Source organism: Sceloporus undulatus, chromosome 5, assembly GCF_019175285.1.
Source record: "Sceloporus undulatus isolate JIND9_A2432 ecotype Alabama chromosome 5, SceUnd_v1.1, whole genome shotgun sequence".
In the NCBI taxonomy this organism is placed as follows: Eukaryota; Metazoa; Chordata; class Lepidosauria; order Squamata; family Phrynosomatidae; genus Sceloporus; species Sceloporus undulatus.
The window spans coordinates 122,810,964-122,831,691 of record NC_056526.1 but is presented as its reverse complement, the minus strand read 5'-3'; the positions used below and the strand labels follow the sequence as shown (position 1 = coordinate 122,831,691).

The following is a 20,728-nucleotide window of genomic DNA, read 5'->3' as shown; positions in this document are numbered from 1 at the left end:
GGTTTGAGTGTTGGACTTTAAATCTGGCATGGAAACTCACTGAGTGATCTTGGGCAAGTCATACTCTGGTCTAAAACGCACAGCACAAATAATCCAGTCTGCAACTGCTTTAACTGCCCTGGCAAAATACTAGGGAATTCTGGGAACTATAGTTTTGTGAGACATTTAGCCTTCTCTGTGAAAAAGCTCTGGTGCCACAATAAAGTACAGTTCCCATGATTTCCTAGCACTGAGCCAAGGCAGTTAAAGCTATCTCAAACTGGATTATTTCTGCAGTGTGTTTTGGACCTCTCACATGCTAAATTGGCACATTATTTCAGTGCAGGGGCAAATGGGATACACATAAGGAACACTGTACCTGGTCTGTATGCCCTCAAAGCTGATTGAAAGTATGTAGTTGAAAGTGAAGCATTTGAAATAATTGAAATAATCAAAATAAACATTTATATTCCTTTTCCCTTCATCACTCAAACCTCAACATCTCCTTTCAGTGAAACTTTTAGATGCTGATATTCATATATAACCTTTAGCTCTTAAATTACCTAATAGTCTACAAGGAACAAGAATCTCAGTGATGGCAGTGCTACTTTTAACATAAATCAATATGGTATCTATCACTTGTCAAAGCTGACAAGCAGTATGACTAGTGATTTCTTATGATCCAGACATGGTCCAGGAAATCCAGGATTTGATTGCTGTCACGGACCTGAAGGCAGTTTATCTCCCATTGTACATGATTTCATGGGGAACAAATATGTTACTCTTTTTTATGAGCATTTATAATTTTTGTATGATTTATTATTAGTGCTGATGTGGCATAAAATTTCAGTATTACTATTACTACTACTACTACCACTACCAGTAGTAGTGGTAGCAGCAGCAACAACAGAAATGCCAGTAGCATGATATTGGAACCTACAAGCCATGGTGTACAGCTGTGGAGTTTTGCCATTCTTGAAACTGTAAAATGTACATTAAAACTTGGGAAACTTTTTTATCACTAGAATCACTGGTTGCCTCGCTCATATAAAACATAGGGAAAGAAAATCTTGTGTGGTAAGAATGAGCCAAAATTTATTACAAGATTCAAAAACTACAACAAACAGTCTTTATAAAATAAAACCCTGACCTTTAATTTTTCCCTCAGCCCTTCTTTCTCTGTCACCATTCTTCTGAAATCAGTCAATGCAATGTTTCTCTCCTCTTCTGCATGACTTTGGGTCATCAAGTAAGTTTTTGTTTCTCTCCGTAGACGATTTAACTCATCTTGAGACTAAAAGTACAAAATTAATATTTTTATAGTGACTATTAAAGGAATGTATATAGACAAAAGTATTTGAAGTGGTGTCATATTGAGGATAGAGCAAGCTTGTTTTCTGCTGCTCCAGAGAATAGGACCCAGAATAATGTATGCAATCTCCAGGAAAAGAGATTCCACCTAAAATATTAGGAGGGACTTCCTGACAGTAAGAGCTGTTTGACAGTGGAACACACTCTGTCAGAGTGTGATGGATGGTTTTAAACAAAGGTGGATGGCCATCATCTGTTGGGGGTGCTTTGATTGTGTGTTCCTGGGGTTGGACTGTATGGTCCTTGTGGTCTCTTCCAACTCTGTGATTCTATGAAAACATGAGAGTATGCCTGGGGAGGAAGGAGCAAAGTATGAGGAGATGAGGTAAGAATAAAGAGGAAAGAGAATGAATTAAATTCTTCCAAATATATGAGAAATCTGACCCTGTACTGATTTGTTCTGTTTGCCAAACATCAGGCTATCCCTACCCAATTCACAGAATCCTGTGCATCTGGCCCAGACTAGGTTGTTAGCACACCAACAGAAATTTATCATCAGTTCTTTTACTCTGTAAGTACTCCTCAAACTGTAGCTTCCAGGGCTAATCGTAGCTCTGCAACAATCTTAAGTTCCTTTATTCTTGTACATGATTCTGAAAATCATGATCATACCTTTTTTTAATTACCCAGCCATATTATATTCCAATTAGCCCATCTCTTGACTTCTAGAAGTCACATATGTACTTACCTGTTCATAAAGAATACTTAGTTTGTCTCGTTCTGCAGTTAGCAATTTAACATTAGACTGAATTTCTACCATGTGTTTTTCAAATTTGTCTAACATTGATTGTAGCTCATCCCTCTCTCTGGTAACTAATCTAAGATTGTCACTCTGTAAAATAAAGATACCAAAAAACAAAAAGGAGGGGGATTATATTGTATGTCATATTTATATATCCACTTACATGGTATAGTAGCACTCTGACTAAAATACAAATATAAAGCATAATTGTACATAATCAAAAGTTCAGTGCAGGAAAAAAATGATTTCCTGTACAAAATCTACTGAAGTCAGAAATTCTGACAACAGAACCGAATCTCAAACTATGAAATGGTAAGAATGACCACTCCAAGATTCATAAGCCATGGTTGATGCAGTTAGGACCAAGCACTCCTGTCTTGCATGCTGCCTCATTCCATCTTACGTTAAGCCAGAGTTCCCCATTATGTATGAACTAGCAAACTTCACTTTAATGTCAATTAAAAAGCAGGATAATAAACCATACTTAAGCATTACAATAATGTGTCTAGGCAAACCTCAGGCTCATATACTCCCTTTCCCCCCACTATGGATGCAATGAGACTGAGAACATCTAGTTACATCAGGAATGGCTAACTACTTGTGTGTCAGGAACCAATTCCCACCCCTCAATATCTCCATGGGCCACAAATGCCCCCTGCAAGGCCAAATACCTGTTTTTCTTTGCATCCCCTTTCAAAATGGTGAAAGGAACTAAATTTGCATCATTTCCTGTTATCATATTGAGAGGGGCTGCAGAGGAAAGCAGAGGTAGTACAGGGCTCTGGGGTGCTTGTGGGGGTGAGTTTCCATGCATTTTCCAAGCCATTTCAAACTGGCTTCCGGGCGGGCTATGGAGTTAAGACTGCCATGGTCGCCTTGGTCGATGATCTCCGTCTAGGCATGGACAGGGGTAGCGTGTCCCTGTTAGTGCTCTTAGACATCTCAGCGGCTTTCGATACCATTGACCATGGTAACCTTCTGGAACGCCTGAGGGAGTTGGGTATCGGGGGCACTGCTCGGGTAGATTCCAGATGGTGCAGCTGGGGGACGTGTGCTCTGATAAGAGGGCGCTTACATCTGGCGTCCCTCAAGGAGCCATTCTGTCCCCCATGCTATTTAACATTTACATGAAACCGCTGGGAGAGATCATCCGGAGACACAGGGCGCAGTGTTATCAGTACACTGATGACACCCAAATATGTTTCTCTGTGTCTCCAACTGATGCAGTGACCAGGGATGGCATCTCTCCTCTAGATGCCTGTCTGGAGTCAGTAATGGGCTGGATGAGGGAAAACAGACTCAGTTTGAATCCAGAGAAAACGGAAGTACTCGTGATAGGTTCCCCGGGCCCGGGGATGGAAATTTGTCCACCTGTCCTGAATGGGGTCACGCTCCCCCTGAAGGACTCCGTTCGCAGTCTGGGGGTGCTCCTGGACTCGTCACTCCACTTGACATCTCAGGTGGATGCGACAGTCAGGAGTACTTGTTATCAGTTTCGGCTGATACGCCAGCTGCGACCCTACCTGGGCCGGGGGGACCTTAAAATGGTGGTACGTGCTCTGGTAACCTCTCGGTTGGATTTCTGTAACGCACTCTACATGGGGCAACCCTTGTACCAAACCTGGAAGCTTCAATTAGTGCAGAACATGGCAGCTAGACTCGTCACTGGATGCCCCAGGACCAGCCATATAACACCTGTTCTACAAGATCTACATTGGCTGCCCATTCGCTTCCGGGTGCAATACAAGGTGTTGGTTATCACCTATAAATGGCTTGGGCCCAGGGTACTTGGAGGACCGCCTCTCCCTATAATCCGCCCCGCACCCTCAGGTCAGCCGGGAAGCAACTGTTGAGGGCTCCAGATAAAATATCTGCGACTGCACAAAGGGCATTTCCAGCTCGGCCCCGCAGCTCTGGAACTCTCTTCCAGGTTAGCTCGGTTACCTCCCTTGACTTATTTAGGAAGAGGTTAAAAAACCTTCCTCTTCCAACAGGCTTTCCCCCAGACAATGTAATACCTGCTCTCTCCCCGTTGCATCGTTGCACCTGCACTTTATGCTAGCTATTGTTGTGATTTTAATCTGTAAGCTTTTTATCTTGTTTTTAATCTGTATTATTGTATTGTTTGGGTTTTTTATGGATACTGTTTGCAAAATTGTACATTTGTTGTACTTCTGTATAACCCGCTTTGATCTGCAAAGGAAAAGCGGGCTATAAATAAACAGTTTATTATTATTATTATATTTTGGGAGGTTTCTGCAGGTATATATTATAATAATTCAAAAGGCTCTAAGTAAGGGCCCAAACAGACAGTCCTTTTAAGCTGCCACCCTGGTAGCTGCGGAGCATGGTGTTTAGACGTCGCATGCCACGAAGCCGCCCTGAAGCCAAGCAGCTGCCCAGAGGTCAGCAGCTTCATGACGTCTCGATGGCATGGTATTCATACGCCACATGCCGCTAGAACATCATGAAGCCGCTATGGGACTGTGGCAGGGCCAGCAAAGCCAGCTGTTCCCCAGCTGTCAGAATCTGACGTGTTTGGGTTTTGTATGTTATTTGGTGGGGAATGGTTTACATTGGGGAGGATGGGGATGATTGGAGTTGGGAGTGGCTGGGAGACAATGTCTGATCAGGAGTTAATGTGTCTGTAAAGACCATTTGTTGTGAGAAGCAGACTGAAGTATGTTGGGGAGGGTTTTTACTGTTAAACTGTGTTAGGCTGGATATCAGCTTTGGAATGGCATGAAAGGGGGCAGGGGGGAATGGAGAAGAACAGTTGGCATCCAAGCATAGGTGGTCGAGTTAAGAGTTGCAAGTGTCTTTATTATGTTAAAGGGGGCGTGGCCTGTTACATTTGACCTAAACACCTTACTGATGACTTCTGTTCCCTGTTGTCAGCAATACAAGTAATTTGTTCTTACCACAGCAAGACTGTTTGACTGTCCAGTAGAGGAAGAGTTATTGGTTACTGAAACCAGCTGAACAAGAAGCGGATCTTATTTGCTCCTTTTTCGGCCAGGTTCAAGGTGGTTGGGGCCATGGCGTGTGGTTGCCATGGCCCCAATCTGTCTTTGGAAGGGGCAGCCTGAAGCCGCCCCTTCCTGCCCGTCTGTTTCCCCACAAAGAAATGTGTCACTGTAACGAGGTCAGATACTTCCAGGAACCAGTGCAATTGGTGGGTGTCCTAGCTTTAACTATGCAAATACACCCCTGATCATTGAATAAGCTTGTTTGATTGTTTCCAGACTCAATTCCCTGCCAGGCCATGAAATCCACTGGGTGACCTTGGGTAGGTCACATGCTCTCAGCCTCAGGGGAATGCAAACCACCGCTAAACAAACCTTGCCAAGAAAACCTCATTATAGTTTTACCTTAGGGCCTCTGTAAGTTGTAAATGACTTGAGGGCACACAACAACAACTGAAAATCATGCTACTGAAAGCAGAAACAAAAAGGACACTTCTGTTGTCCAGTTCCCAGCATTATGTCATCCACCAAGATAGCCAAAATTGTCTCTGTCTGTCTCATAATTAGCCTGAAGCCAGTTACAATTTATCTAGTCAATCCATTTGATTCAGGAACCAATAAAGCAGGAATTTTACTATGTGTTCCAGAACCTTGCCGAGAAATGGAACAGTGGAAGCTGGATGGTAATTATCCTATAGCATGAGATTCAGTAAGGAAGTTTTCAACATCTTTACAACTGTCTCCTTTATGGATAATGGAACCCTGTCTTGTTGTTGCGAGGCACTGAACCCTCCCCCTTCACCCACTGGACTAGTCCCCCCTCTGGTCTCTTTAATAAGTCAGGAAGGGAAAGGAAATTGCACGCAGTTGGTCACTTTCACATGGAGGGGGACCCGTCCTCCTCAGTAGGCCAGCAACTGTATTGAACTGATTTATAAAATAATATACCCTGTGAGAGAATAATGTTGAGGAACCGTTGGACTTTTCAGGAGCATTAAATAGATAGTATATTTAGAATTACCTTTTCTGGAGACTTGCGTAATGGGCTAGATTTTCGTTTAAATATTTTTCGAAGAGACTCCAGTTCTCGTTTATAGTAGTCCCTGTCTTCTTCTATAGTCTTTACAAATGCATCTAGGCGAGAAGGTGACTTGTCTCCAAGCGCTATGCCACCTTCTAACCTCATTTTCTCCAGTTCTATTACAAGCTCTCTGTCTGTAGAAAAATGCAACCAATAACCAGGAACAAAATCCTTATGTATGAAGAGCTGCCTACATTTAAAGCATTGCCACATTTAATACAGCAATTATAAAAGATCAAGACCCTTTGCAAACTTTCTATTTTCATTCAAAATCCTTCACAAGGATGAGAGAATATTTTCAAACATCAAAAATTAAAAGTTGTTTTTCAGACATGCTGTTCAAGACATCTGTGCTATCTTATCAGGGTTGTCAATATTTAGTCAACAAATATTTTTTTAACCAATCAAAAGATAACTAATTACATTTTAAAAGATTTTTATGTAAAAACCTAACTGCCTATCTGTAGTATTAAAAAAATAAAATAACTACAATTCAACAATTATTTTTATTTGCTTTATACTTGCCTTTCTCCCCAAAATGGGACTCAAGACAGTTGTTCTGATCTTATCATTAGTAACAAAGTTACTACTGAGCAGTGTGACAAAGGTTATAAAGATGAGGTGACCTCTAATTACTTCTTTTTCATTCTTCAATATAGTTACATAATAGAATTGAAATATTCTTAAAAAACTGAACAAGTACGCCTTTAGCTCAAAGCCTCATGGAGTAAGACTGAATTAACTCATATATTAATCAAGGTTTACTTCAGTCTTCTCCAATTTGATGCCCAACAGATCTTGTGGATTACAGCTCTTAATTAATTATGTAGTGTTTGCCTCTTCAAGAAGTACACTTCCATTGATGAAGCAAATCCAAGGAAATAAGGTCTGCTTATCATATCTTTTGTTATGTAGGCTACAACTTCAAAACACAGCTCAAGATTCCTCACTTGTATCACAAGTTCCTTGAGAACAAATCTGAGAGCAACTATAAACACTTGAAAGTATAATCTAAAAATTATCTTGGTAATTAAAAAAGCTTCAGCTTCAAACTCAACAAAGTTAATGTAATGTATATTACACATGGGAAAGAACAAAATGCATAGACAAAAGTTAAGTGAACAGACAAGTAGCGTTGCGCTTAAAACTAAAGATACTGTCTACCTGTAAGAATGCCATTTTAAAACATACTGACAAGTATCTCTCTTTGAAGCATCATTATGGGCACTTTGAAGCCACAAACTACATATACCTTACTGTTTGAGTCTCTCGCTGAAGCTTCATTATGTGCACAGGTAAATGAGGTTCAAGGAAGGAGTCAGAGGTCCAAAACACGCTGCAGAAACAATCCAGTTTGAGATCGCTTTAACTGCCCTGGCTCAATGCTAGAGAATTATTGTAGTTTTGTGCGATATTTAGCCTTCTCTGTCAGAGAGCTCTGGTGCCACAACAAACAATACCCAGGATTCTCTAGCCCTGAGCCAGGCAGTTAAAGTGGGCTCAAACAGAATTATTTTTGCAATATCCTGCCATAGCTACCATCTGCCTTTGCCGCTACAACAGTCTACTGTTTTGGACCAGAGACAAACTTTCTAACAATAAGCACTTTAGCAATTTAAAAACAAGTATACGAAACTTGCTGTCACTTTGCTTCAGAATTTTCTTGGAGTTCAGCTACAGCCGAGCTTTTCTTTTGGTTGAAGAGCTATCGCCATGACAAAGTTCTTTAAACACTTACCTATAATTTCAAGATTTTCAACTCTCTTTGTCAGCCTTTGGTTCTCTGTTTTGGGCGTGATTTAGCATCAACTCAAGAGTTTGGTTTTCGTCTGTGTTTTTCAATGAGCTCTTCGGTGAGTTCTCTTGTTCTCTACGATATGAAGTTATTCCTGAAATAACAGTTAATGTCACAAAATCTAAAATATTCAGAGTAAATACAAAAACTAAGAGTGAATTGTATCTTTGCAACGAACCATGGTTATGTGGACAATTACCTAAATCGACCATCTTTCAGACAAGTTAAAGAGAAGAGGGGGAAAAAACCTGGCCAAAGTGGAAAACCTGCCTATAATAACAGGAACATTCCCAAAATGGAGCCAGAGTGGCGCAGTGGGTAAATGCCTGACTGCAGCCATTCACTCGAAAACCACAAGGTGCGAGTTCAAGACCAGACAAAAGGGCCCAAGCTCGACTCAGGCTGCATCCTTCTCGAGGTCGCTAAAATGAGTACCCAGACTGTTGGGGGGCAATTAGCTTACTGCTAATTAGCTTACTTGCTGTTCACCGCTATGATCGGGAATAGCGGTATATAAATAAAACAAATTATTATAAATTATTAAAACAGAATAGTTAATTGCCAAGTTGGAGTAGAAGACTCCCTCTCAAAATTCGGTTTCTGTACTCGGTTGAAATTATGGGCATTGATAGTCTTACCACCAAGACACTATATAGAGGTTATCATAGATTTTCACTTATATTGTCTGGCATTAAAATTGTTTATTTTCTGTATCAAAATCAACTAATGTCTAGAATGTTAAAATAATGAAGTCCTTAGCTATGAGTTCACATGCATACTAATATTTCATCAGAAACATTGTGATTGATAATGTTACAAACTGCAACAAAATCTAAATCTAGCCTAGCAGTACAACTCTGAAAGAGAAACTATTTCTCATTTTTCTGCTTAAAGTGAGTACAGTTGGTACCTCGGGTTACGAATTAATTCGTTCCGCCGCCGCTTTCGTAACCCGAAATCCTTCGTAAGCCGAAAAACCCATAGGCGCTAATGGGGAAAGCCGCGATTTCGTGTGAAATAGCGCCGAAAAGCCACCAAAAATTGTTTCGTAACCCGAAAAAACGTTCATAAGCCGGAACAGTTTTTTTGAATGGATTTTTTTCGTAACCCGGAAATTTCGTAAGGCGGCGGCAATTCGTATCCGAGGGTACAACTGTAAAGGCTGTAGGAAAAAAGATGCACTGCCATCAAAATGCACTATGGTTTGCTTCCTTGTACGATAAACAGTTGGCCATCTATTGAGGATCTTTGATTGGATTTCCTGCATGGCAGGGGGTTGGACTGGATGGCCCATGTGGTCTCTTCCAACTCTATGATTTATGATCTTCTTCTCCTCCTCCTTCGCTCCTCACACCACAAGCTGTTATAGTCAAAACACCAATGTATTAAAATGACATTGACTTTTGAAAACTAGGGCCTGGTACATAACCTGGTGGCGATAGGTAGGGCATGGGACCACACACCAACCGCATGGTCTCAAGCCCTACTACGTGTGGGCGGTCACGGTGGGTCCGTTATGTCCGAGTGTGCCATTGGGCACCGCGACATAACCAGGGCGCCGGGAAAAGAACCTGGGAAAATCAGGTTCTTTTAACTCCAGAGGGATGGGGTTATAGACCGCCCATTTGGGGCGGTACGGCACCCACCCCTTTCCCCGCCGATCGGGGCCTCAGGTGCAAGCGGCAGCCGCTGAGGCCCATCCGCCGCTTTTCAGGCTGCGGGAAGCAGCAAAACGCCGCTTCCCCGCAGCCTGAAAAGGGGTGTCCCTGGGGCTTCAAGCCCCAATGACACCCCGGCGGCAGGAAGAAGAGAAAGGGGCCACTTGGCCCCTTTCTTTAAGTCTGCTGGGCGCAGCCTTCTGAAGGCGGCGCCCAGCGGACTAAACCAGGAAGGAGCTCCGAAACGGAGCCCTTCCGGCTCCGTGTCAAGGGCACTAAGCGACCTGGGCAGAGCAAGGAACGTCATGTCTGCGCGCCGCCCGCTAGAGGCGGTGCGGCCGTGACGTCTCACGGCGGCGGCCGTAGTGAAGGGCCGCGCCGTTTAGTTGTGCGTGACGAGCACGCACTAGGGTTAGGGCGGTGCAGAAGCACGCCTTTTGTAACCCAGTGCTGCTCGTCACGACTAAAGTGCCGGTTTGTAACCGCCGATGTGTATTGGCTAGCGGCTGCGGCATCCCTCTGGAGTTAAAATGGGATCCCGCAGAATGCCGTTTGCGGGCGGTCTGTACTGTGCCTAAATTTAGTGTTAGAGGTAATATTACTTACTGACTTAAGTCTTGCTATAGTTTTCTTCACGATCCTGGATTCACTGTTGTTTTTTTTAATCTCTCCTAAAAATCACAAACAATAAACGTTTTGGAGCTGAAGATGTTAAAATACGTTAGTACAATGTTAAACTAACATTATAATAATTTTTTTCCTCTGTTATATTTTAAAACATGTGCCTATGGGTAGAAGAATAAAGAAGTCAAATAAAGCTCTAATTTATTGCCATTTTCTTTTCCTACAATTTTCATGCCATTATAACTATGGAAAAATTTGTACTGGTCAGATTGTGTAGATTCATATGCATTTAAAGTGAGTTTCAAGAGAAAAGGATAAGAGACTGAGCTGTTTATCAGAAAGCCTATGCTAAATACAGTTCATGAGGAATTCACACACCTCCAGCAAAGCACAGATAGGCCTGAATACAAGTGATAGTCCCAACAAAAGTGTACAATTGAATGAATAGTCAAATGCAGACTCAACTCTTACATAAATTCCCTGCCACCATTTCCAAAACAGATAATGCGATCTACCATACAGAGGATTACAACAAAGCAATATATGTAAAAGGCTTTAAATATTTGAAACACTAAGCATTATTATTATTCTATAAAAAGCTGCACATGAGCCTGTCCAATAAATAAAAGGCCAGCATTCTGTTTCAGATTGATTAGGCAGGCCCCCTTTCAGAGAAAATGAAATGTTTTCACTGTAGTGTCCAGAAGTATTAATTATAATGTTACAAACTATACCTAGATATAAACATTAATAGCTGATAAGTAAATCTCTGCATTTTAATATTTTATATATAGTGTAAAACAGTACTACATAAAAACATGTGCCTTACATTAAGATTAGGTTCAGCATACTTAAAGCATTTTTGGACAGCACTGAGAATTTAAGATATAAGAGAAAATGTATGTCCTTTCAAACACATATTCTGCTCCTGAAAGTTTTCATAAGGAATAACATACTCTTGATGTTCGATCCTACCGTTACAGAATTTCCTTACCTGTAGCTTCTCCAATTTCCTTATCTGCTGTCTCAAGCACAATTTCTTTGTGCCTTTCCAGCTGTTGGGCCAAATGATCTATTGACTCAGTTCCTGGCACAGTTCTTCATTATTACTTAAATGCACCACCTCACTAGTTGCATTTTGCCTACTGTCCAAAAGCTCTGTATGCGGATTTCAAGTTCTTTGTTGGTTTGCTGCAGGAATTCAACCTAAAAGGTATTGACACCATATAAAATGATCACTTTGTACAGAAAAATCTACAAAGAAAGCCAGGACTTTGCAAGTTATTTACCTATAAAGAACTACCTTGCATCACATTTATGGAGTGTTTACTATCAGATGACTCTGGAGTTCTGGCATTTTACAAAACGCTTTATCTAGGGCTGAGGAGTATGTCCAAGATTTATAAATATAAAAACTGACAGAAATCAAGAACCTTACCTGTAAGTTTAAGTGAGCAATAATTTTTTCATTACTCTCGGTTTTTGGCTTCCGAGATATGACACATGAGAGCGCCCACCATCAAGTGCTAGTGCCAAACGCTCAATCTCACTGTCACGGAGTTCAACCTGTGAAGACAAATCATTATCCTTTTAAAATCTTTTAGTGCAAGAAGCTCGGGAGCTGCACCGGTCCCATTTCTAATATCACCGGGACTCCTACAATCCACCTTCTTCACCTTGAAGAAACTGGAAGTGATTGGAGTAATTTTAAATTGTCTAAAATTGAATCTGAATCCTTAATAAGGTGTAATAAGTTTGGCAGGGGATGAGGTTAGGAGAATTGCATGCCTAGAGCTTCACAAGGCTCTCTTTTTTTTAACTGCCTCGCGCCCCAGCAATGGGATGAGGCCTTGGGGAAGTATAGGAGCCACACAAGAGGCTCCCATGGAGCACATACAGCCTGTCAGCGTTTTTATTATAATCACACCAATTCAAAATGCCTCTCCTCTGATACTGGCAGAGAGCGAGGTATGGTAGAGCAAAATGATTATTGCCTTCTTCCAATACACAGACAAATACTGAAGGTTCCTTGATGCACACCTTCACAATTTATGAAAAACTACAGAAAATACTAAAGGCTACAGAGATTTTTTAAATGTCCTAAAACTAGTCTACCTGTTTGCAGTAATTTTCCATTCCACGTTCAGCAACTCTAGTTTTTTTTTCCTGCAGGTCAGCGACTTCCAGTTGCAGTTCATGAAGCTCGAAATATTTATTGGAACATAAATTGCATTCAGAAATTCTACTCTGGCTGAAAACAGATTCCTTTGCAGTTTTCGACATTAATTTGTTTGATGGTTATTCAAGATGCACTGAATAAATTAATACTTCAACTCCTTGTTATGGGATTACAATTAGCAAGCTTTTTATTTTAATAATACCCTGGTGGTCTTCAGACTCATGTCCCTCGCTTATGGGGCGAGGGACGAACGGAGAGGGAATGAATGGAATATGCACCCCCAAGCGCCTACAACACCTATATTCAAGCCAATGGGGCTTAATATAAAGCAAAACGCTATTTTGTGAGAGGGTCCAGAACAGAATCCTCCGCGAAAAGGGAGAGGTGACTGTACAATAGTCCCTCAAATGCTAATATTTTACAACTATCATCACTCTTCATACACCTCCTAACTGGCTAATATCACAAATATACAAACTTTTTACTAGTTATGTGATGTCACATTAGTTAGTTAGTGATGTGGGAATGTAAGCATTTTGGATGGCTACAGGTTCCCCACTGATCATATTGGAAGGTGATGTTAAAAGTATTTCAACATATTAAGAGACACATCAGTCACCTGTTGTCAGCCACTTGAGAAAGATCTGCTATGTATGGGTTCATCTGGCTGCGGAACAGGATAAGCACCAATTCCTGAAGGAGGGACAGGTTGATCTATCTGCATACGTTGACGCCTGAATGGAATATTTCTTTTCCTACCACCAAAAAGAAAAACAAAAGTACTGTATATACTCATGATTAAAGTAGAAGTTTTAGTCAAAAAATTGACCAAAAAAACTGAGTCAACTTATCTACAGGTCTATATAAAATACATATTGGACTTTAACTCTTTTTAAAAAATAAGGGCCTGTCACACCAAAGCCATGCCAAAGCCACGCTCCAGCCCTAAGGACTGGAGTGTGGCTTTGGTGCGGGTTCTGGACTCTTAGGACACATGCATCATTTAAACACCATACCTCGACTGTGACTCGAAGCAGCTTTATTTTGGCTGTCTGTAACAGGCCAAGGAATCATCCTATGCTGAAAGGCAAGAGTGTAATCTGTCCTGGAAGTACTGATCCCTCTTTACTCTCTCATCCATCCAGTTATGTCTGCTGGAATTTTTTAAGTTCTTTGGCATCATTTTCATTTGCTTCATCCTTTAGATCCTTTGTTACATGCCCCTAAATTTTACCCTCAACTTACCCAGGGTTCATAGCAAAATTCATAACGTTGGCCCCAAAACCTGCCCTTGACTTCTATGTGAGGGATCATCTGTGAACTCACACAAATGTGCACTTGTGCAGGGCATTGTTCAGAATCTTCAAGAGCTATTACATCAGGTTTTTGGCATTAACCATACCCACCCTTACTCATCTTTTAGCACCCTTCCCACCTAAACCATCAGTTGAAAAAGCAGCACCAAAAGACCAAAAGACGTAGCAGATGAAAAGAAGCCAAGGGCTTTGGTGAGAAGGATGCTAGAAAGGTCCTAACGGTGAGCGGGTTTCTGCCAAAAAATGTACGTAGATTATGAGCAATGCACTCTGAAGGCACAGATAACCCATTGTGTGACTCACAGAGACTATGAAGAAAAAAATTATGCTTTATTTTCAATATGTGTCCCAATCTGTTAATTTCTTTTAAGCAACCACGCTCCAATGTTTGCAAAGAACCCCCAACAATTTTCTGGGCTTCTACCCGCATCAGTTTTAGTTGAACAAAATCAAAAAAGATCATATACAGAGTGAGTATGTAACATTTATTATTTGAACAGTTATATTCTGATTTCTTTATAAAATAAATGCAAAGCATTACAAAAATGTTAATAAGATTTATTTTTTAAAAACCTTAAGAATACAAGTTATTAAAATCAATTTAATATCAAGAAAAAGATAAAACAATCATACATTAAAACAGGGAGACATAACCATAACCTACAGTAAAACCTTCAGCAAGATAAAACGTCAAATAATTTTACTTGATACTTAAAAGAAAATCTTTCAAATGAAGCCTTCTAGAGATTGAGTTCCTTATATGCAGCAGAAGATAGTCAGTTCCTGTACACTGTGACTCCAGATCAGAGGCACAGCCTAATATTCACCAAAATATTTTTGGTTGACTTCTGATGGCACAACCAGTTATTACAGTAGTGTAAGTATGCCCATGAGTAATGCTTTTTCTCCAGCTATTAAACAACAGCTGGACAGCATCTCACACACTTCTCCCTTGACTCAAGTGGCTACTGATCAGCTACAGAGGTGCACCTGGACCTTAGACAGCTGAGACTGCACAGTTGATGAAAACGGGGCAAGCTTTACCCTCTCAGACTTCTGGCAGCAGTACATTAGTGTCAGTATCAGTATGTAGGCCAGCATCAAACAGGATCGTAATGACAAATGCTCAAGAAACATTAAAATAAAAAATGTTGATGCACCACTAACTTAGCATAGAATTACATCATAATAAACACGTATTCTGGTACTGTACCTGGTGTCTGAACCACTGCTTGGAGATTTTTCTCTTGGAGCTGTTGGATCCTGTCAGTCTTGGCTTTGTTTTCTTTCTCTAACGATCTCATCTTATGTACATATTGATTATTCAAAAATTTCATATCTGCATTCTCATGTTCAACTCTCCTCAATGTAGCTTTCAGATCTTCAAAGAGGGGGAAAGAATAGTATTGTTCCATGGTGTATTTTATTTCTCTTAATAACACAATACTATAAGTAAGAACTAGTTCAAACAATATTTCTTTCTATCTGCAAGTATAATCATATATAAAATAAGCAACTCTCAACTTCCTTGTGCATATCATTATCTCCTTCCAATACATGGCAGCCTGCCTCTTACCACTGGCATCATTACCCTTACTTTTAAGTGATGTGGCCAAAACCCCACATACGAGAACAGTTCAGAGTCTGCAGGCTTGAAGATTATATTGACATATAGAAAAATAGCATTTATAACAGACTTAATAAAGAGTAAACTACTTCTCCAACTCTCTTTGAACCACTATAATTTCCATGTTATGCTTTAAGAACAAGTACTCTAGCTCATAAGTGTGGTTTGCAGCACAAATAATAGTTTTGATCAAACTCTTGAATATTCCAAATTATATAATTTATGCAGATCAATGAAATGTGCATGTGTGTATATTTTGCTTTCTATTCTAGTTATAGAAAAGCCAAGGAGCTCAGCATCACATAAGAACTCTCTTTACTCAAAGAAATCAGGTTGAGTTCCCCCCCCCCCCCCAGCTTCTCGTCATTATCCACTGGCTAGTTCTATTTGTCCAAGGAATAAACGCAACATTGACTACGGCTTTCTTGAATGACAGATCAGAAATCAATCTGATGCTCAAAAGATCCTAAATAGCTGATATCATGATAGTGACAAAACTGCAATACTGTATTTTAATTTATTTTTTATTATCAGCTGGAAAAAATTGGTTTCAGTGGCATATCCAATTGCAATTTCAGACTGTTAAGATTTTTCTTCATCGTTTCTTTGTTTTCAGTTGAAAACTCCAGATGTTGTTGAACTGAAATTCACAGCATTCCTGACCACTGGGAAAACTGACTAGGTCTGATATGAGTTACAGCTCAAGGGGTACACACTAGCCATCCCTGAATTAGCTGAAATTAAAGTATTTTTTAAAAAATTTAAAAGATAAAAATGGAATATAAAATATGTAATTACACTCAGAATAAAAGATCTGAGGGACAGCAATTTTATCTCGTAAAAAGTAGAAAATCTGTTCAAAGTGTAAAGCATTAGAACAAATTTTGAAGGCTCTTGTGCTAGTATATTGACCTCCACATGTATTACTGCACAACAGGCACATTTAGGTACACAGTTAATATTAATTAAGCACAAAGTTGTGCTGTAAAATAGATTTATACATTATGAGTTAGTTGATATCAATATACAATGGACCCTTCCCTTATGCGGGGATCTGTTCTGGACTGCCCTGCGTAAGGGAAAAAGTATGTATGCTCATGCCATTGTTTCCCCTGAACAGTTTCCACATAGGCTGGAAGCCGTGTAAGGTATGCCCATGTATGGCGCATGCACACTGTAGTCTGTATCTATGTTACCCACATTATTTCAGTCTTCTTGTAAGAAAATATTCAGTGGTAGTCTGATTCTTTAAAAAGAACATTAACCGCATAGGCTAAACTTTTGACACTCATGTATAAAGCACTGAGCCTATATACAGTGGTACCTCGGGATACGAAATACCCAGGTTACGAAATTTCCGGGATACGAAAAAATCCCATTGGAAATAATTGTTCCGGGTTACGAATTTGTTTCGGGTTACGAAAAAATTTTTTGGTGCATTTCGGCGCTTTTTCGCACGAAACGCGGCTTTTCCCCATTAGCGCCTATGGCAATTCGGCTTACGAAGGCTTTTCGGGTTACGAAAGCGGCCGCGGAACGAATTAATTTCGTAACCCGAGGGAGCAGTGTATTCACTTTCTTCCCAAGAGTAAATGACTCCAAAACTCAGTAAGTTGAAATGCTGCCTCCTGCCATTCTCTTGAGCTTGGAACCTGGAATGCAGCAAAGAAAAAATACTTGTCTTCCTGCTGGGTTTGGAAGGCATATAGATTTTGGCTAGTTGAAGACCTGGAAAATATGAGGGCCCCACCTAAGAAACTATAAACATTATAGTTTTTCAAATTACCTTTGATCCTTTGATCCAACTGCTCTTTCAGTTTCAGGACTTCTAAATGTAATTCATTATTTTCCCGAGTGAGTCTAGCATTTTCTTCTCGATAAGGTTCCAGAACAGCATCATAGTTGCTATATTCTTTTTCAATTTTTCCAGCAGATAATTTTGCACTTCGAAGACTCTCAGTTGTATGAACAAGGTCACTGAAATCAAATTAACAGCAAACTGACAGACTTCAGAGATGAATCTTATACGGGCAAAAGCAACCATTTCCTATAAATGTCCTTCTTCAGCTACTCAGCCCAGAGCAGAATCTGGTTTGGCATATTAGCTTGTCATTGGACCATATCTCCTTAGGTAACTATCAGCCAGTCTCTAATCTCCCATTTCTATGTAACGTCCTAGAGTGAGTGTTGGCAGCAAAACTCGAGGCTTTCCAGATCAAAACAGATTACCTGGACCTATTCCAACCTGAATTCAGGCCTGCTTACAGGACAGGAATAGCTTTGGCTGCCCTGGTGGATGGCCTACACCAGGAGCTGGGCAAGGGGAATTAGTTCCTATTGGTCCTCCTGGATGTTTCAGTGGTATTTGATACCATCAAACTTAGTACTGTTCTCATTCATTTGGATGATATGGCACTCGGGGGCATTGCTTTGCTTTCCAGTTTTTCCTGGATGAACATTCCCAGAAGTGGCCTTAATTACCTCTCAGTTAGACTGTTATAATGCACTCTACATGGGGCTGACTTTGAAGAGTGTTCAGAAGCTGGGGCTAGAGCAAAATGGAGCAGACCAACTGGTGTCAGGTGTGCCTTTTAGAGGTCATATATCTGGCCCTGCAAGAACTGCACTGGATTCCAATTTGCTTTCAAGAGCAATTCAAAGTGCTTAGGTGACCTAGGGTTAAGACATCTGAAAGACTGCTTCCTCCCAAATGAGTCTGCCAGAAATTTGTGATCTTTGAAGATGTCCCTGTTGTTCCCAACACCTCATGAAGTTAGGATGATGAATACAAAGGGCTGTCCACAAATGTGGAACACCCTACCCAAGGTTAGGCTGGCCCCATCTCTTTTAAAATGCCAGTGGGCAGCCAAAACAATGCTATCCCACATAGCAGTCAGTATTAGAAACTGCTGTTTAACTGTTTCAAAACTTGGTTTTAGGACTGCTTTTTTAATGAAGTATTTAAAGTGTATTTTAATGTGTTTAAAAATGTTTTAATCTTTGTGTTGCTTTAATTGGTTTTTATTTGTTCCACCACTTTGGGAGGCTTTGTGAGCTTGGAAGCAATGCAGAAATACTTAAAATAAATAATTTGTCATCAGTATTGAACTCTCTGCCTTCCTCTATGTATTGTCATAGAACAAAGGTGAGGAAGCTGCCATACATTCAGCTTGTAAGGATGAAATAACATAAGAATAATGTTGTACGCCTCATGGATAGGAAAGGAACAATATCTCTCATCTTGCTGAGCCAAACCAAAGGCAAAATACCCTTATTCTAATATGCACTGTGCAGCTACTGTGTTCTACTCTGGTGGGTACTGTTGTTTATTTAAGTGATCCATGTGAGCTGAAGATATTTGATAGCTGTGGCAATCTTGCTGCTCATTAGATCTTGTTGGACTGTGACATCCAGTCATCGCATAACCAAGGGTAAAAAAATCTGCAAAATGCAGTACAACAATATCTGGAAGACTGCAGGATTGCCATACCTGCTCTACAGTCTCCTGCCCTAGAATCTTCTGAAATTCTGAAGGGTTCCACAGCAGACACCAAAGATTCCATGGCAGATCAAATCAACAGACAGGTTTCTTCAGAGGGGGTTTGCTATTGCCATCCTCTGCGGTTGAGAGTGCGACTTGTCCAAGGTCATCCAGTGGGTTTACATGACTGAGACAATATTCAAACCCTGGTCTCCAGAGTCCTAGTCCAGTGCTCAAGTCACTATGCCACGCTGACTTTGTGGCCATGTATTTACACCATGTAGATATGTCCAACAATATTTATTTTATTTATTATGGTATTTATACCCCATCCTTCAGCCCTAATGGCTATCAGAGCGGCTTACAAGTATTATTTTTAATTAGACAGTTCCCTGCCCTCAGGCTTACAATCTAATATGCTAGAAACCACTTTTAAAATTGAATACAGTTGGTCCTTGGTATCTATGGAATCTGCATTCACAGATTCAACCATCCATATAGCTTGAAAATATTTTTAAAAATCCAAAAAGCTAATCTTGATATTACCATTCTATATAAAGGATATAATTTTACTGTGCCATTATATATAGGACCTGAGAATCCACAGAGTTCGGTATCCAAAGGGGGTCCTGGATACCAAGGGCCCAGTATTTTCACTAGTCATATTATCAAACAGCATATATCAGTCCAACAGTACGTGTGCATTTTGTGCTATTCCCTTTCATTTTTGTACCTGAAAAGCTTTTCTACCAAAGGCAGGCTTTCTACTCCCAGAGGCTGTCGATATCCCAGCTGATCCAAACGTTTCCTTAGATTAATGAACTTTCGCTCCGCAGCTGTACTCATTGTGAAGATATTTTAAGCAGAATGGTCTGGGGTTAAAAAATCAGAATCTGCAGATGATTTAAAAACAAATACATTATTATGTACATTAACATAAACATGGAGAATCAGGACTGGCACTTACTGCATACACTCATGTATAAGTCTAGAAATTTTAGTCAAAAAAATTGACCCCAATAAGATGAGTTAACTTATCCATGGATCAATGTAAGTATCATACTCTTAAAGTTTAAATATTACTTCTTTTTTAAAGAAGATAATGGCATGTGAGGGTGGAGAGTAGGAAAGTAACACCTCATTAGAACGTTGTTGTTTTTTAAAGAGATACAACCAGGGCATTACACCAGAGTGAGTGAGACAAGCATAGTCCAGTATTAAGTACAAACCCAAGACACATACTAACAATTTCTACATAAAAGAAGATGCTACATGTCAAGCAGGTTAAAAGAGAGGACATTCCAAAATTAGTTATTGACTAAGACAGCCAAGATTCAAACCTATACTCAGTTATTAAGCTTTCCAGGAGACCTTGGACAGTTGCTGTTAGAGTAACATCAGGACAAATCTAGGAAGATGTTGTTGCATCATTAAAGCTACCCTGAGTTGCAGCGCGTATCAAAAAACGTAAGCCCTGGTGGGCAGTGGTTAAATGCCTGTACTGCAGCCACTCACTCACAAACCACAAGGCTGTGAGTTCAATACTAGCCAGGGGCTCAGGGTCGACTCAGGCTGGCATCCTTTTCAGGTCGCTAAAATGAGTACCCAGCTTGTTGGGGGCAATCAGCTTACACACTGTAAACTGCTTAGGGAGTGACTGACTACGATGAAGCCACTTTGTATTAGAACAGAATACGGTTCCCAGTTACCAAGGGGGAGGTCAGGCAAGGATGCACTAGCACTCTACTGGTTCAAATCCATGGATGCTCAAGTGCCATTAAATACAATGGGGGAATAAAATGGCGTCCCTTACATAAAATGTCAAAAGTAACGTTTGGGTTTGAGGGCTAAATGACCGGTGAGCCTTTAACTCGAGAGCGCGGTTGAGATTTGAGGCCTTGTAGGCCCC

The 20,728-nt window shown here is 40.5% G+C and overlaps 1 protein-coding gene across 1 annotated transcript in view; it reads right to left on the bottom strand.

The window, feature by feature from the left end:
• Window positions 1-20,328, bottom strand: part of CEP135 (centrosomal protein 135) — a 47,157-nt gene extending 26,829 nt beyond the window's left edge. Inside the window, 19 exon segments of the mRNA XM_042470301.1 lie at window positions 1,130-1,273; window positions 2,039-2,182; window positions 6,080-6,273; window positions 7,878-7,926; window positions 7,928-8,028; window positions 10,195-10,263; window positions 11,211-11,294; window positions 11,297-11,374; window positions 11,377-11,422; window positions 11,655-11,719; window positions 11,722-11,782; window positions 12,332-12,418; window position 12,830; window positions 13,015-13,052; window positions 13,054-13,157; window positions 14,925-15,092; window positions 17,125-17,315; window positions 19,553-19,712; window positions 20,191-20,328. Of these exon segments, the coding sequence (XP_042326235.1) occupies window positions 1,130-1,273; window positions 2,039-2,182; window positions 6,080-6,273; window positions 7,878-7,926; window positions 7,928-8,028; window positions 10,195-10,263; window positions 11,211-11,294; window positions 11,297-11,374; window positions 11,377-11,422; window positions 11,655-11,719; window positions 11,722-11,782; window positions 12,332-12,418; window position 12,830; window positions 13,015-13,052; window positions 13,054-13,157; window positions 14,925-15,092; window positions 17,125-17,315; window positions 19,553-19,665 (1,737 nt within the window). The 5' untranslated portion in view covers window positions 19,666-19,712; window positions 20,191-20,328.
• Between the last annotated feature and the right edge of the window lie 400 nt (window positions 20,329-20,728).